This window comes from Ptychodera flava, chromosome 6, assembly GCF_041260155.1.
Source record: "Ptychodera flava strain L36383 chromosome 6, AS_Pfla_20210202, whole genome shotgun sequence".
In the NCBI taxonomy this organism is placed as follows: Eukaryota; Metazoa; Hemichordata; class Enteropneusta; family Ptychoderidae; genus Ptychodera; species Ptychodera flava.
Genome location: NC_091933.1, coordinates 29812280 through 29826910, shown reverse-complemented (window position 1 = coordinate 29826910; position 14631 = coordinate 29812280). Strand labels below are relative to the sequence as shown.

General features: G+C 35.4%; 1 protein-coding gene across 1 annotated transcript in view; it reads right to left on the bottom strand.

Moving 5' to 3' along the window:
- LOC139135444 (adhesion G protein-coupled receptor L4-like) overlaps nucleotides 1-3340 on the bottom strand; it is a 53442-nt gene extending 50102 nt beyond the window's left edge. The window contains exon 1 of the mRNA XM_070702827.1: nucleotides 3176-3340. Within this exon, the coding sequence (XP_070558928.1) occupies nucleotides 3176-3202 (27 nt within the window). The 5' untranslated portion in view covers nucleotides 3203-3340. The remainder of the gene's footprint in view (nucleotides 1-3175) is intronic.
- Nucleotides 3341-14631: the final 11291 nt, after the last annotated feature.

Below are 14631 nucleotides of genomic sequence, written 5' to 3'. Positions count from 1 at the left end.
CGGGGAACCGACAACGAACTTCCAACTTATTGCGACCTAACTGTGCTTTTGTTGTGGCAAGTATTTGTGTAATTTAGAATAAAGTCTAAGATTTAAATGCGTTACAAACTTGGAGAGTTAGATAAAAAAGCGTTTCTTTCAAGTAACGCACATTGCCAATTTTGAAGGGTATCAAATTTATGAACATCCAGTTATAAGGTCTGGAGGTTAATCCTTTACATAGGCACTGTAGTTAAAATTAAGGGGTGGGTACAATTTCTTTCTTAGTGTGTTTAATAGCCGATCATAAGTGAAATACTCGCTCCCATTAGATTGTTATAATTTTATCTCGGTGTACGACTTGTGTTGTGTAATTAGAATAAAATATATCATAAAATCATTTTTTCGAGCGGTAAGATTCCGAGTGGACATTTTTATTAGAGGACGTGAAATGAAATCGGCCTGAGTTATTCAAACAACTTATCACAACAAGAGATTTCGTGTTACACTCACTTTGACCCTATCTTTCATTCCAATAAATCTGTTGAATTGCAGATATTAATTTCGCGTTGTTTTTATGCCATTGCCATCAAGCGCAACTTGGGCTATTTCACCAACAACAGCGATGCCAAACTCAAATACAGTGATGTTGAAGTGATTCAAATGCTATATTTCCTAATTGAAAACATATTTATCAAGTTTGCTGGCATGACATTCAGGCAAACCATAGGCATTCCCATGGGCACAAACTGCGCCCCACTTCTTGCAGACTTATTTTTGTATTCGTATGGAGCAGAGTTCATGCAATCACTTCAGAAATCTGGGTGTGAAAGGATTGCCAAGCGATTTAACAACACCCACAGATATACTGATGATTTCATCAGTTTAAACAATCCCGGTATATCCAATTAGCTACACCACACCTACCCAGATCATATAGAAATAAAAGAAACAACTGAAAGTGTGGACTCGGCATCATACCCTAACTTTTTTTGAAATTAGACAAACTACACTATATACTAAGCTGTATGACGAAAGAGACGATTTCAATTTTGAAATCGTAAACTTTCCCTTTTTGTCCAGCAATATACCATCATCTCCAGCTTATGGTGTGTATATTTCACACCCCCTTAGATACAGTAGAGCATGCAATTCATATAAAGACTTTCGAGTTAGACACAGCCTATTAGCTCAAAAGTTAGTGAGGCAAGGATTCACAGAAAGTAGATTAGTGAAATCATTTAAGAAGTTCTATGGCATATACGGAGATGTTGTATCAAAATATGACCTGTCTTTCTCGAATGATGAGTGACAGCATACCATATTTTGACTCATAAAAGTAATTTGGTGAATTCACCAAATAACAATGGATTTGTCACTTTGGGTCAATCTTGACGGGTGCAGCTAGCTGGCAGGGTACGCTTACCCATTCCGGACACCTGGTACTACCACTATTTCGTGGTTCAAGATGACCCTATTGCCTTTGTCATTTTCGATATATTCCTTGGACCTGGTAAATTTCATAGTTAACTTGAATGATAATGATTATTGGACCTGATTTGAGTTCCATTTTTACATTTAAATTCCATACCAGCATAGCGGTACTATGCTAATTCAATCGTTTATGAAATCGCCGAAGAGCACAGCTTTCAATCGGTGTGGTTCCGTGTATTAACTCAGAAATAAAATACTTTTTCGTTTTGTTTGCATTAATGTACAACAGAAAATTCACAACAACATTGGAAAATTCCTCGTCTTTAGCCAGGAAACTTCCCCACAATTGGAGAACTTTGAAAAACTCGAAATATTCCAGTTGCAAATATATTTAGGTAAGCCAGCATCATTACATCGAGTCATTGATCCTTCATAGGTCGTCTAACGTGAGACGCTGTCACATCAAACTTTCTTTACATAGCTTTAATCCTGGCTGATTATTGACTCAAGCGAATGCCAGAGAAGATTTTGTGGCTCAAGATGTATGCACGAGAACAGGTGCGCACTTACCAGTAGTAACAATTTAAGGAAAATACAGACCTTGAATCGCGGCTGAAAATTATAGAATTCCTGAGAGCACGAAGAACGGAATGCATACCAGTTTTCGATGTGGCAGCGTTTGCAAACGATGCGATGGATAAAAAATACCGTTCCAAAATATTGGCGCCATAAGACTGATTCATAGTGTTCCCTATATATGTGGATTTTAATGACGTGAATAAGTTATTCCGATTCCTGTCTAGGTGTATCTTGATATTAATCTCAGCAAGTGTTATATGTGTCTACGCGATATTAACAAAGTAAGGGCTAGCTATCAAACTATTTAGGTGTTCGATCATAAAACAGGCATAAATAGGCTTAAGTTAAATATAAAATGCTCATCAAAACAGCTCTCGAAGTTGTCATACGATTGTGTCAAACTCAACTGATAATTTACCGCGTGATGATCATTTTCGACGCCATGTTAAAAACAGTGATATTGATAAACTTCTATACAAAAATTAGTACACTGGAGTACCTTTAGTGTCCAATAGACAATCGCAGTGTTCTGATCGTTTATCAAAATGTCGTATTGAAGGAAAAGTAGTCAGTGAGAAAATAATCTAAACTTCATTTAGCGAGTTATTCAGTTTTAGGTTGACAAATCAGAGAATGATAGTTTCTGATTAATGCAAATGTCAATTCGGATACAATCTCATACATTTGTCTCACAATTTTCAAAACAAAACATCATATCCCTTTCCAATTGAGCTGAACTTAATAGACGAAGGAAAAGCTGACCAATAATGTTATCGGGCAAAGTTTAGAGCGCTTAAGTCAACTTGTTATACTTCTGCTTTCCACTTCTCGTAGTTCACGATTATTGGACAAATATAACGTAACGTTCGACGATGATCGTTGGTTGTATTCAAAATGTCAATTGTATAATCCCCTTTAGCAAAGTTCAACATCACGCTAGCTTGCTGACCTTCGGAACCTGACTCTATAAATCAACAACAAATAGGGGATTTTTGACGAACCTTAGTTTGCCATCATTGTTATGAGCAAGAATGATTATTACGTGCGCTCTCATTGAACTCGTGCTTGGGTATTTAAAATTCACTTGACGCAGCTAACTAGAAATTATCGTAAAGGTTCCGTAAACGGTACAACATAGCGATGAGAGAGGAAGAATAAGACATAAAATAAAGGTATCTCTTACCAAGGTCCAAATCAATGGAACCCTCATGGTGACTTATGTTGATCTACACAGAAGTTTTTAAGTGCAATACATTGTTACCGGTGACAAAAACATCCCTCAAAAGCAGTGCAAAAGCTTGACACGTCGATTTCACCTGGCCAAGTCAACAACAAGCAAGACGATGGAACTGGCTCCTCCTTCTTGTTCTCACTTTTTTCCAATCATATGCAAATTAAAATCCCATGGCAACGCGAAAAGCTGTCTTGAGGTCTCCATTAATCATCCACAGGGAAAGTGTACAAGTAGTCATCTATTTCATAATCGTAATGTTACCATCGCAATTACATAAACATGAAAGATAACAAACATTAATTACGGACGATGGTCGTCCTTCATTATATGCCCAGTTGTCTTTTGTTCGTTATAGACCATAAGCACGTTTGGAAAAACCTATTCAGAGTTCGCTTCATCACAAAAATTAGCGATATTCAAAAGCGTAATCAAAATTGTAATAGCTTTGAGAAGTTGGCTGTAGCTCTGCGGATCGTCAACGATGTGAAGGAGAATAAAGCCCGTAAGAGACTGTAATTACATGTTTTTTACGTCACTTCAAATGTTACAGTTTGCAAAACTATAGTTTAAATATACACCGAAAGTTATCAAACTACATATCGTGCCCTGCATTTGTACCTTCTGTGAAAGTGTCTTTCATGTTTGTAAACTAAATGAGAGTAACGTGAAAGGATAGAGAAACAAATGTTTGATACGTTTGAGTGCGTCTTTTTCTTCAAGTTTCCATCACAAGAATATGGTGAACGGTTTTTACCGTAGACAGTAGAAACGAGACGGTGTATATGATACAGAATGTTGCATTTGCGACATACAACCTATTTGGGCCTTCAGTAAACAAGGCACACGACGCTTTCCTGAAGACTTTGCGACTTGATATTTTATATTAATATATGAGCATATTACATTATATTTTTCTACAAGCAATAACGAGCAAGGGCACAGAAACATGTATTTAATTATTGCAAACAATGCAACTCATTATAAATCTTCTCAGGTGCGGCTATCGGCGCGTATCTTCAATTAAGTTGCACTAAATGGTGTAAACACGTTCAATGGAGTTATCCGGATCTGTCACAGAAGAGATATATCGCAATGTGAATCATTTTATGTCATACAGAATTGCACAGTTCATTATTGACGGTGTGTTTGAACGTATCACTTTCCAGTAAAATATTTCATATATTATCGAATAATTTTTGCCTACAGTTGACGTCTATCTTCTCAAAATGAGCTCAAGATGAAATTAAGGTAAACTGATGGCTGATAATAATTATTAGTATACACTACCGATACGTTTTATAAAAAGCTCGAAACAGGATTGACCTTTTATTACAGGGTCAATAATGGAGCATAAACGGAACACTTGTGCATTCGAACTAGAAATGTTTTAGATATGACTAGACTAGCATTCTATAATGTCTAAACACAATATACACGCATTAATGATATTTATTTATTCTCTGCTAATGTAGACTGTATATATCTACCGCTGTCACCCTTGAAACAAAATGTTCTGTGAACATCAACTAACAAAGGGCACGCCGAGCCACAACCTCTATGTGGCGGCGCGGCAACGATAGTGACAGCTTTTACACATTGCGAGTTGGTATTTTAAGAATAAGCGTATTCAGAAACGCTATTAGAAAGTTGTGAAAACACCATGAGTATATTAAATACCATAAACTGTGAAAAAGACGGTATATGAAGATCAGGCATGGCTTGATGAGTAAGAGGCTAGCGACAAAAGGGCAATTTGAGCTCGCTGGACTGCAGCCGGTACGTCGAGATCTAAAGAAGTTTTGTTGACAGCATTTTACGGCTTTGGTTATTCATTTTCTACTAGACTAAGCTTAATTTGTATTGAACAAATCAGGTATCGTTGATATGGATGAAGAATGTGTGATTTTAGATACCTCTATATTGGCTGCCCCCATAGGTGCTATTACCAGGAAGACCCGCTATGCAAAATAAAATGTGAAATAATTGATCTAAGATATAACTGTGCACACATATATTTGCTTCAGCGAGTCCAATATTTTACCTGCTGAGCGAAAAGCCTGTTAACAAAGCTTGTACCTCTCGAATGGTACTTTTAGTGCCTGGTTAACATGCATGTCTAGGTGTTCGAAATGGCTTTTTTACAGCACAGGACGTCGACCCCGTTAGTTGATCTTGGCATCACATGTAAACCATTAATGATTGAGTAGGGTAGATAGTTATATCAGTATTACTGCAACCTCGTGTCGAATAGTATACCTTTATTTGAAGGTACGCAGGGGACTTTGACGGCCTGTCTTTATATCAGACTGAATGAGAGTGTAAACGTCTTGATTAGAACAACTTTGTCTGATTTGTTAGAAAAGAAAATACGTGGTGGAAATGGTCTTTTCTTCTTTTTTGTATTTCTGCTTTTTGATGTCATGGTTTTTTATTAGATTAAACTGTAACAGTGTTTTTACATTTTCACTTTGAATGTGGTTTAGATATTTTGACTGTTATTTTTTCTTTATCTACCGAATTATATCTTTCTTATTGAAAAGGTCTTTTCGCGTTTTTACTCTGGGCTGGTTGCAGAAATAAAGATATTATCATTACAATTATTGTTTGCATCTATTATTTTCACTTCTCTAACATGCATTTTAGACTACCACAGGTGGCTAAAATCGGTCAAACGATATTGACTTTATTCGACCCTCCAATATTGTTCTTATCTTGCCGAAGTTACTGCAAAGGAGGTTTGACACTTTAAATCTGATTTTTAAGCTAGATAATGGAGTTGCTTTTGAAAACAGTGTCAATCAAAGCTGTTCCTTAGAACGAGAATATTGAATCGATTAATTTAAGTATTACATAAATGAGCATCCTATTTGCAGAATATTTAAGATGTAGTAAAGAACCTGTAAATTTATTCAAGCTACAAAAACATGCCTCAAATTTGTATCGGTATCCCTCTACTTACATAACAAATAATTTCAAATAATTCGAATGCACGAGGGGGTAGTTGGCCAAAAAGTCTAATGGAAAAACAAAAGCGGTAAAAAACTTAGCTTTGCCATTGAGGGCATAGTTGGTGTTTGTCCAACTGACTTTTTTATGGAGTTTTGTCAGGTTCCACCCCTCCTATCGTGCTGCTGACTACATGCTTTGTGTGCTAGAATTATGATTTGCTTTTGTATAGTTTCGTTAATATTGGAAAGTACTGAATATCGGGCTTTTATTTTGATGTCGTATATGTGAACAATATACGCTGTGTGCAAGGGTAATTATTTGTCTTTGAAATAAATACTTACAGCAAATAGGAAAATAACGTCTTATGGAACAACAATAATTAAAATATATCAAAAAAAGTAAAAGCGCAAACTTTTGATTTGGAAATGACAAATTTATAAGGTATTATATTAAATGTTTCACAGCTCAAATTCTTGGCCTACGAAAAACATGAATGAAACTGCCGGTCGGGTACCAATGACATTCGTCTGGTTTTATTCTCTCAATTATCATAATGCAGAATCCGATTAAAAGACTAATATAACAAAGAAAAGAGATGGACGATGCAGAACGACATCCATCCATCTCAATCCCAAAATCTTTGTTTGTTTCTTATTTATTTTGAACTCGAACACAGATTTGATGTAGTATAAATACAAATACCCGGTAACAGGAGCGATTTAGCGATTTGTTCCTCAGAACGAGACTGGTGTTCATCGATTTTAGTATCGTGTAAGGATGTATTTCGAACACAAAATTAGTGGTATTAGTAACGTGAATCTATGTATATGGAACATATCAATATGTTGATACGTGTATGTGTGTGTTGAACAAGATTAAACGTAAAGCCCATTGTTGTAGACCAAGTGTACATGTACACTGTACTGGTGCATTTTATTTGTATACATATGCGTATACTGAATGTATTTGACAAATGTACAGAACCGGTATAATATGTATATTGTCGTATATCAAACACTGTGTCTTGTGGTAGTTATAACGAGTGACGAACAATCATAACAAAATATAATATCAGCTCGAAGAAGAAACATCAACATTTCTAATCTCTGAAAGCGTTTTTATGTAGTCTCAGAATGAGATTAAAATGCTAGACAAAACTGCCATCATGTACAGAGAATTCTCTTTTCTGTCACATTGATTGTAAAAGAATTTGTAAATTGAAAAGAGGATTAGGTTTAAAGGTAAGAGTATTTGAAGATTTATATAAATATGTAAGGTCAAAATATAGAAACATTTAAGATAGTTAATAAAATTTAACACTCGGGTCTTTATAATCTAATAATCAAATATTCAGTTTATAAGATGGCACAAATATTTAATACAATTACCGTAAATAACCTCTAGCCTATTTAAATACATATTACCAAAACTGAAAAAAAAAACTTCAGCATATTCTGGTTTAGTTCTGACAAAACCTTTTTAAACCATTAGCAAAGGCATCCACAGACAATCTTACCATTTTTTCAATATACCCAGTAAAATTCATGCATCAGTATGGCAATAACTTTGGTTGCAAAACTTAGCACAGCGTCTTTTGTCACGCCCAAATCTCTACAACTGTGAATCGTTGTCTCAAGTTTGTGTGCATTAATATTATAAACTCTGTAAATTGGTGATCTTTACATGGAAAGACATAAACACGAGAATATATCGTTTCTCAGACCATTCGGATAAGCTATTGAAATCATCTTATTATATTGAGCGGTCACTCTCATTACAAATTATATTGGACAGTTGAACAATATTGTCCCACTGATGGCCCCTGTGAAGCCCCTGACTTGACTGAAACACGATCTTCCTATCAGGTAGCTACTTAACCTCTCCAGTCAAAGATTATATCTTGTATTTCCGTAATTACTAGTTTGCGTTCTAAATATTTATGACTGACTTTATAAAACACCTTTCAAAACTCTGTGTATTTCACATCAAACTGTTGTGCCTCATTGACAGCGGTACACCTTCATGAACAAAGACAGATTAGTCTCACAAGATCGCCAATGCAGAAAAACGTGCTCTTGTTTAAGGTGAAGTACTACGAATTACGTCAAAATTAAGTTGTGGTGTCATTTTTTTGAAACTTTGCACAAATATTCTTTGAAGTTGTGCAAGTGCAAAAATAAAATAAAAAATGGGGGTCACCACGCTCGTTTCCATGGAAACGGACGTTAAAATGGCGTCGTTATAAATAAATAAAAATGATATAATTCACTTAAACTAAAGAAAGCAATTATAAAAAGCTTAGCAAATGAGTTAATTTTAATAAATACCAAGACTTAAGATCCATATCTATCGAATGTATAGTTTTCATGATGTTTGTAAAGAAATTTTTACATAAGTATCGATTACAAAATGACGATATCGAAATTATATCACTACATAATTTTCGAACTTTCTTCCTGTCGCTTTGAATGGTGTCATTTTGACCAAACTTGGCGAATAAAATCCTGACATAATACCATTTAGTTTAAACTTAATAAAGGGTGTCACCACGCTACTTTTTACAATATCTCCAGGTGAATGGGTAATATGCGCCATGTAAATGGGAGAGAAATGTTAATTTTTCGCTCGTATTGAATAAAAATCAGCTTCCTAGGGGGTCAAAATATGACAAAATTATAGGTCACATGTATTTCTAAGAGACTGGGTCAAAAAAATTAGGTAAAAGCGCAATTTCAACAATGACAGGTGATGTTAAATACATGCGCTACAAAGTAACCCATTTGCGACAGGCTGGAGTTAAATCTGCGCAGAAACGTTCTAAAGCGTGTGCGCGTCCGAATTCGTCGCCCTTTACCTTAAATAAAACGTACTTTACATGGTTATATACTCGCCTTGGTACCACTTCTCACATACTTTTCAAACAATTGATTAAAAGGAGCACTGGGCGTTTATTCCTAACATTCCTTACGTTCATTCCTTACATGTAGTCGAGCTACGACCAAGGCTTAGAAAAACTGATGACTAAATATTTAAGTCAGTGGAATGAAAAAGAGGATAAGCGCAAGACAATAACTGGTAGACAGCCTGCGCTTATTGCTTTTGGTTCATTCATTCATTCATTCATTCATTCATTCATTCATTCATTCATTCATTCATTCATTCATTCATTCATTCATTCATTCATTCATTCATTCACAGTTTAAACTTTGGAGTTAAGCTCTAACACAGGTATAGTGAACTTACGCGATACATCATGGTATTGAATATCGAATTGAAACAGTACTATTATCAATATTACTTCAGATTCAAAAGAAAACGATGAAGATATTGGATTGAATTTAATCATTGCTATCTTCTCGTTCATTCAACTCTATAATACCAGCTCTCAGAAATACGCGATGTCCTCTCATATATGTGCTCAAACAAATGAGAAGAGTCGCTTTGTATGCAGTCCCTAACAATTCAAAACTTATTTTCATGATAGGGGATAAAACCAATTGTGATCATTTGTACGCGTAGCTTACGTGTTACAGGGAAAATTTTAATCGCACGGCAGACTAGGAAAACATTTGCTATGTTCGTAAAGTTAATTCCGACTTAGGACCTTTTCAGCGGTGATTTTCTACGACTTACGCATCGGTACTAACGTTCCGCTGAGTCTAAATTGACAAGTACACTTTGCGATGCTTCACAAGGCTATGATGGAAGTGCCACATTGATATCTACCATTTCCGTTATCGTTGTGATGTATTTCTGTGCCCATGAATTACAATCAAATAATAGTTGACGTTAACGTAAAATAATCGATGGGCATATGCATCACATTTTGTTGGTTAATGGTTGCGCAGTCATGTGATTGTCCTAATGTGGTCATTCGGAAGAATGTTTTTTTTTATCTGACGATTATTGATCCGAACAAATATTAAAGATAAATCATTGTCGATCATTTTAATCCTCCAGTGATTCAAGTTCGATGTCCTCTTCGAAATCTTTGTTGTCATGTTGATTTATCTGGAATAAAACAAAAAGAACTTAATTCTACTGCTCTCTCGGGAATGCAATTGCTTTAGAAATTCCGTCCCTATGACCATAACCCGTGCATCGCGCACCTTGTATTGTCTTCCATTATGCAGGAACAAAAGAAGAATAAGTTATGTGGAATTGCAAGTCTGTGCGAGAAGGGAAGGCATATTTCTCATATTTTCACACAGAGTTAAAATGATTCGGAAAGTAACGGATGGGGCGATGCTACCTTTTATCTGTGACGACAAATATAGGTTGTACTGTCGATCGTATTGCTAAAGAGTAAAGCGAATCCTCGAAAAATACATTTAGAGCCGAAAATCAGAAAAAATTAAAGATCCTTCTAGTGAAGAACGGCTCCTTTGAAACTCTAATATGATAATTTGATTGCAGAAAAAAATGATCAGAGTTCCTTTGTTTCCTTGATTATCGACTATTGTTTTTATGGAACCTAGTGGAAGGCTTGGTCGAAATTTGGTTAAAATTTGGTGAATTAATGACGTTCTGTCATTGACAAGCGTGCAATGAAGACGTTTTCCTACGTTCTGCGACTGACAAACGTGCAATGAAGACGTCATCAAACCTTTGAACTCAATGAATGTATTTTGTTGCTCCTTCTTCTAACTTTTATATCGTACTCGTTCGATTCGTCTGCGACATCTTTGCTGTGTGATTTCATCATCTCCAGATGGATCCTTTCTAAATCTCGCAACTCATTCCATGCGTCCCTGTCCTTCTTGTCTGATGAATTAGCGTATCGAAGTCCTTGCAGAACCTGCCGGAGGATGAAAAGTTGGTACATGTACCTCGTCAGGAAAATATAGCTCCGTTATCATGAAAAAAAAGAATGCTGAACTGGTCACTACTATAGCACTATCGAACTGATCTGCTTTTACCGCATTATATGTATGTGTACCGTTCTTATACGGCAGATAAGTTGGTAGAACGTGCCGTAGACATTACTGCAGTAATGGGCGAAAACAATGTAATAAAGAGCCTAGATAATAACGAGTAAGATTACATCTGTCCGTCTTATGATGATTATCCATAGAGAACATGAAAACTTACTTCGGGATTAACACAAACAAAGGCAAGAAGCATAGTTGAGCCCTGAAATTACAGAAAAGATATCGTTTTGATAGTATTAATGCACAGTGTCGTTATGTTCCTTACATTAAAAATAATCAATTGAAAAGTACAGACTGTAAGTCACGTTTGATAACTGCAACTTCAAGACGTATTCCCATGCAGCAATATGAAAGCATATGTTCTACGACAGCCATATTATATAGTAGCTAGCGGAGCTAACAGTGTTCCGGGAGTTTGAATGAGCTTGAGTGTGCTGTGTCGGTTAGAACATGAACAGCGTACATATTTCCTGAAAGAATTACAGTCTACCTTCATGAAAATAAGTCCTGCATAAGCATAGCGAAGCACCACGTATGTCAAATCAACATTTGCCACCGCTATGCCAGTACACCATGACGCCACCAGCAAGACTAGGTATATGCAGGTGGCCTGCATGTCTAACCTGGGAAAAAAAACAAACCCCAAGATGCACACTTCAAGAAATTCGCTCTGAGTAGAAAGAAATTCACTCAAACTAGTCATTTCGCCACATTTCTATCGACTATTAACACGTTTTTTTTTAATATTTAAATAATTTGAGCGTTATATTTACTAACACAAACTACTTCAAGTACAAAGTAATGTTTTCTGTTACTTACGTTTCATGCATGCTGCAAACTTCAGACAGAAGAAGTATATACATATATATATATATATATATATATATATATATATATATATATATATATATATATATATATATATATATATATATATAATCATTTTTATGAGTGTGTGTCTGTGTCTCAGTCTGTAAATGAGGTACTTCCACTATATTTGTGTTGGATTTTGCATTATACTCAGTGGAGCTGCCATCATGAACAACTTACAGTGTTCCGTCACTATCGTACAAGGCACTTACACTCTTCAAGGGGTTAAATCCGTAACAGGAGCAACAGGCAAGGGAGACAGAACCCTGAAGGAAGACACAAGACGCCACCAATACTTTCAAGTAATTGAAGCAAATTTGCTGACAATAAGACAAAAGTTGTATAACACCAATGCTAATACGCAGACAAGAACTCCACCATCATTGACTATGAAAAAATCTTTCTGTGTTTGTAAGTGGCGATTAAAGCAGATCTATCAATCCAACGGTAAGAGATTGCAAGTAATTGCTATAATTTTTCCATTGCCACAATAATTTAAACAAATATGTAATCGTCGCCTCAACGATATCAACATCATTTGCACTGGTAACTACATGAGCATTTTTCAGTTTGCGGTTTTACTCTTGCTGCCATGCTGCCTTCTGTCACAATGACTAAAATATGAAATAAGGCCACCGAACATCCACCCTTTGCCATCCTCCTGTACACTCAAAATGAACGTCCGCAAGGAATGTTTTGCGACCCATTCCGACTGCAGATATTAACAGTTGTTACACTTACCGTAAAAGCTATTGCAATAGGGGTATATATCATCACTATACTGATAATAGAATTGTCAGGCGCCCAACATCTGTAATGATAGTATATTATGGTTGGCGGTTAGGTACGTTCCTCGGTTTTTGGAGAGACAGCTATCTCATAACAGTACCGTTTCATCTTTACTTATAATATGACAAACACAGTAAACATTTATGTTTGCAAATTTCCTCGAAAAGTTTATTCTTTTCCCTAAGAGGATGAGCAATACCTAGTATATACACTGCTTCCAAGATTAATTGATTAATTTTTTACACTTACTGTTCGTTCTGTCTGTCCATTGGCAATTTAATCAAAAACAAACAAATGACGATGATGGCAGGGATCAACCATGCAGCAAAGAGGTACGCCATCCTGGAAATACGTCAAAAATTTTGAAAGTAAGTTAGAATCCTATTGTCTTACGTATTTGAAGACTTGTGTCTATTTCAGAGATGAGACAAGTTCTGAAAAGTCAATACATTTCCCACTACTCCGTTTGCGCTTTGTTTTTACACACGGTACATTTCTGGCGAGAAAAAAAAAAACTAAGAAAAATATTCTCGTCCATATTCGAAAGCAACGAAACTCTTTTCGATCACTGTAACGGATTGGAAACCCTTCCATTGCACTAAAATTCAACGTGGTGCATGAATATTATCCTTACCTTTGCCATCTATGGCTATAATACAGACAATATCGAATCCTCCTGTACATCTGCAGACACTTGATCGTTGTCCAGGTGAAACAAGACAGAAAGCAGCCGTGAATTACCACTGGCGTGATTGCACACATATTCTGAAAGTACATAAAATCTAATTTGAAGCCGTCCTATTGAAATGTTTTAAATGTTACAGAAAGAGAATGACATTTATCAGTTCGATAACAGTATAGGGTCGAAGACTACCGTTTCAACTCACGCCTTACTTTTTTTTTATAAAAAGGTAAATCACTGCCGAGTAGTCAGAATAAGAGTACACGCCGATAAAATTAAAGCAGGAAGACATTCCATGTAAGATAGCTTGAGCTCCCAAGTTCTTCAAAGAGATCAGAACTCACTATTCTATAAATGATAGCCACAATTGCACTTCATTGAGGGAATACAGCTTCTTGGCACTTTTTTCAAAAATCCAATAAATCATAAACTTACACTTGACGTCTTCTGCCGTGATGCAATCATCATGGACACGTTCGTCAATAGCTCGGCACATAAAAGATTGATGATGATGAAGTATTGATCTGTACCGATTCTTGTAAGGAGATTTCACAAAATTAGAAAACATGAAAAGCAATAACAAACAAAAAGGAGATTAATCCTACGTGCAATCATTGGGGCCTAGCAATAGTGTCAGTAGTATTAAATACGCATTTATGATAGTTTTCAGTATCCACAAATTATCTGTTATTAATTCAATAGGTACTAACGGTAAGATACTCAGAACAGCAACAGCGATAATGGGTCTAATAATTCCCGTGTGTGCTGTTATTTCCTGTTAAATGAAAACTGTTATTTCAACGTAATCGTTACTGTTAGAACCAGAACAAAGAGTGAAGGTTTTGAGGCATTAATAAGTTGAATAATTAGTTAATTAAGTTTTATTATGCACAAATACATTATATATATATATATATATATATATATATATATATATATATATATATATATATATTATATATATATATATATATCGACCTTTTATATATATATATATATATATATATATATATATATATATATATATATATATATATATATAATCGACCTTTTATGTATGTTTGTATGCATTTCTTGTATATTAATATTGTATGCATTTCTTGTATATTAATATGAGTTTTGTGGCCCGATAGCGAACAAGTTCTTGAGCACTGTACGTGACTTTTTTATAACATCCAGGCGAA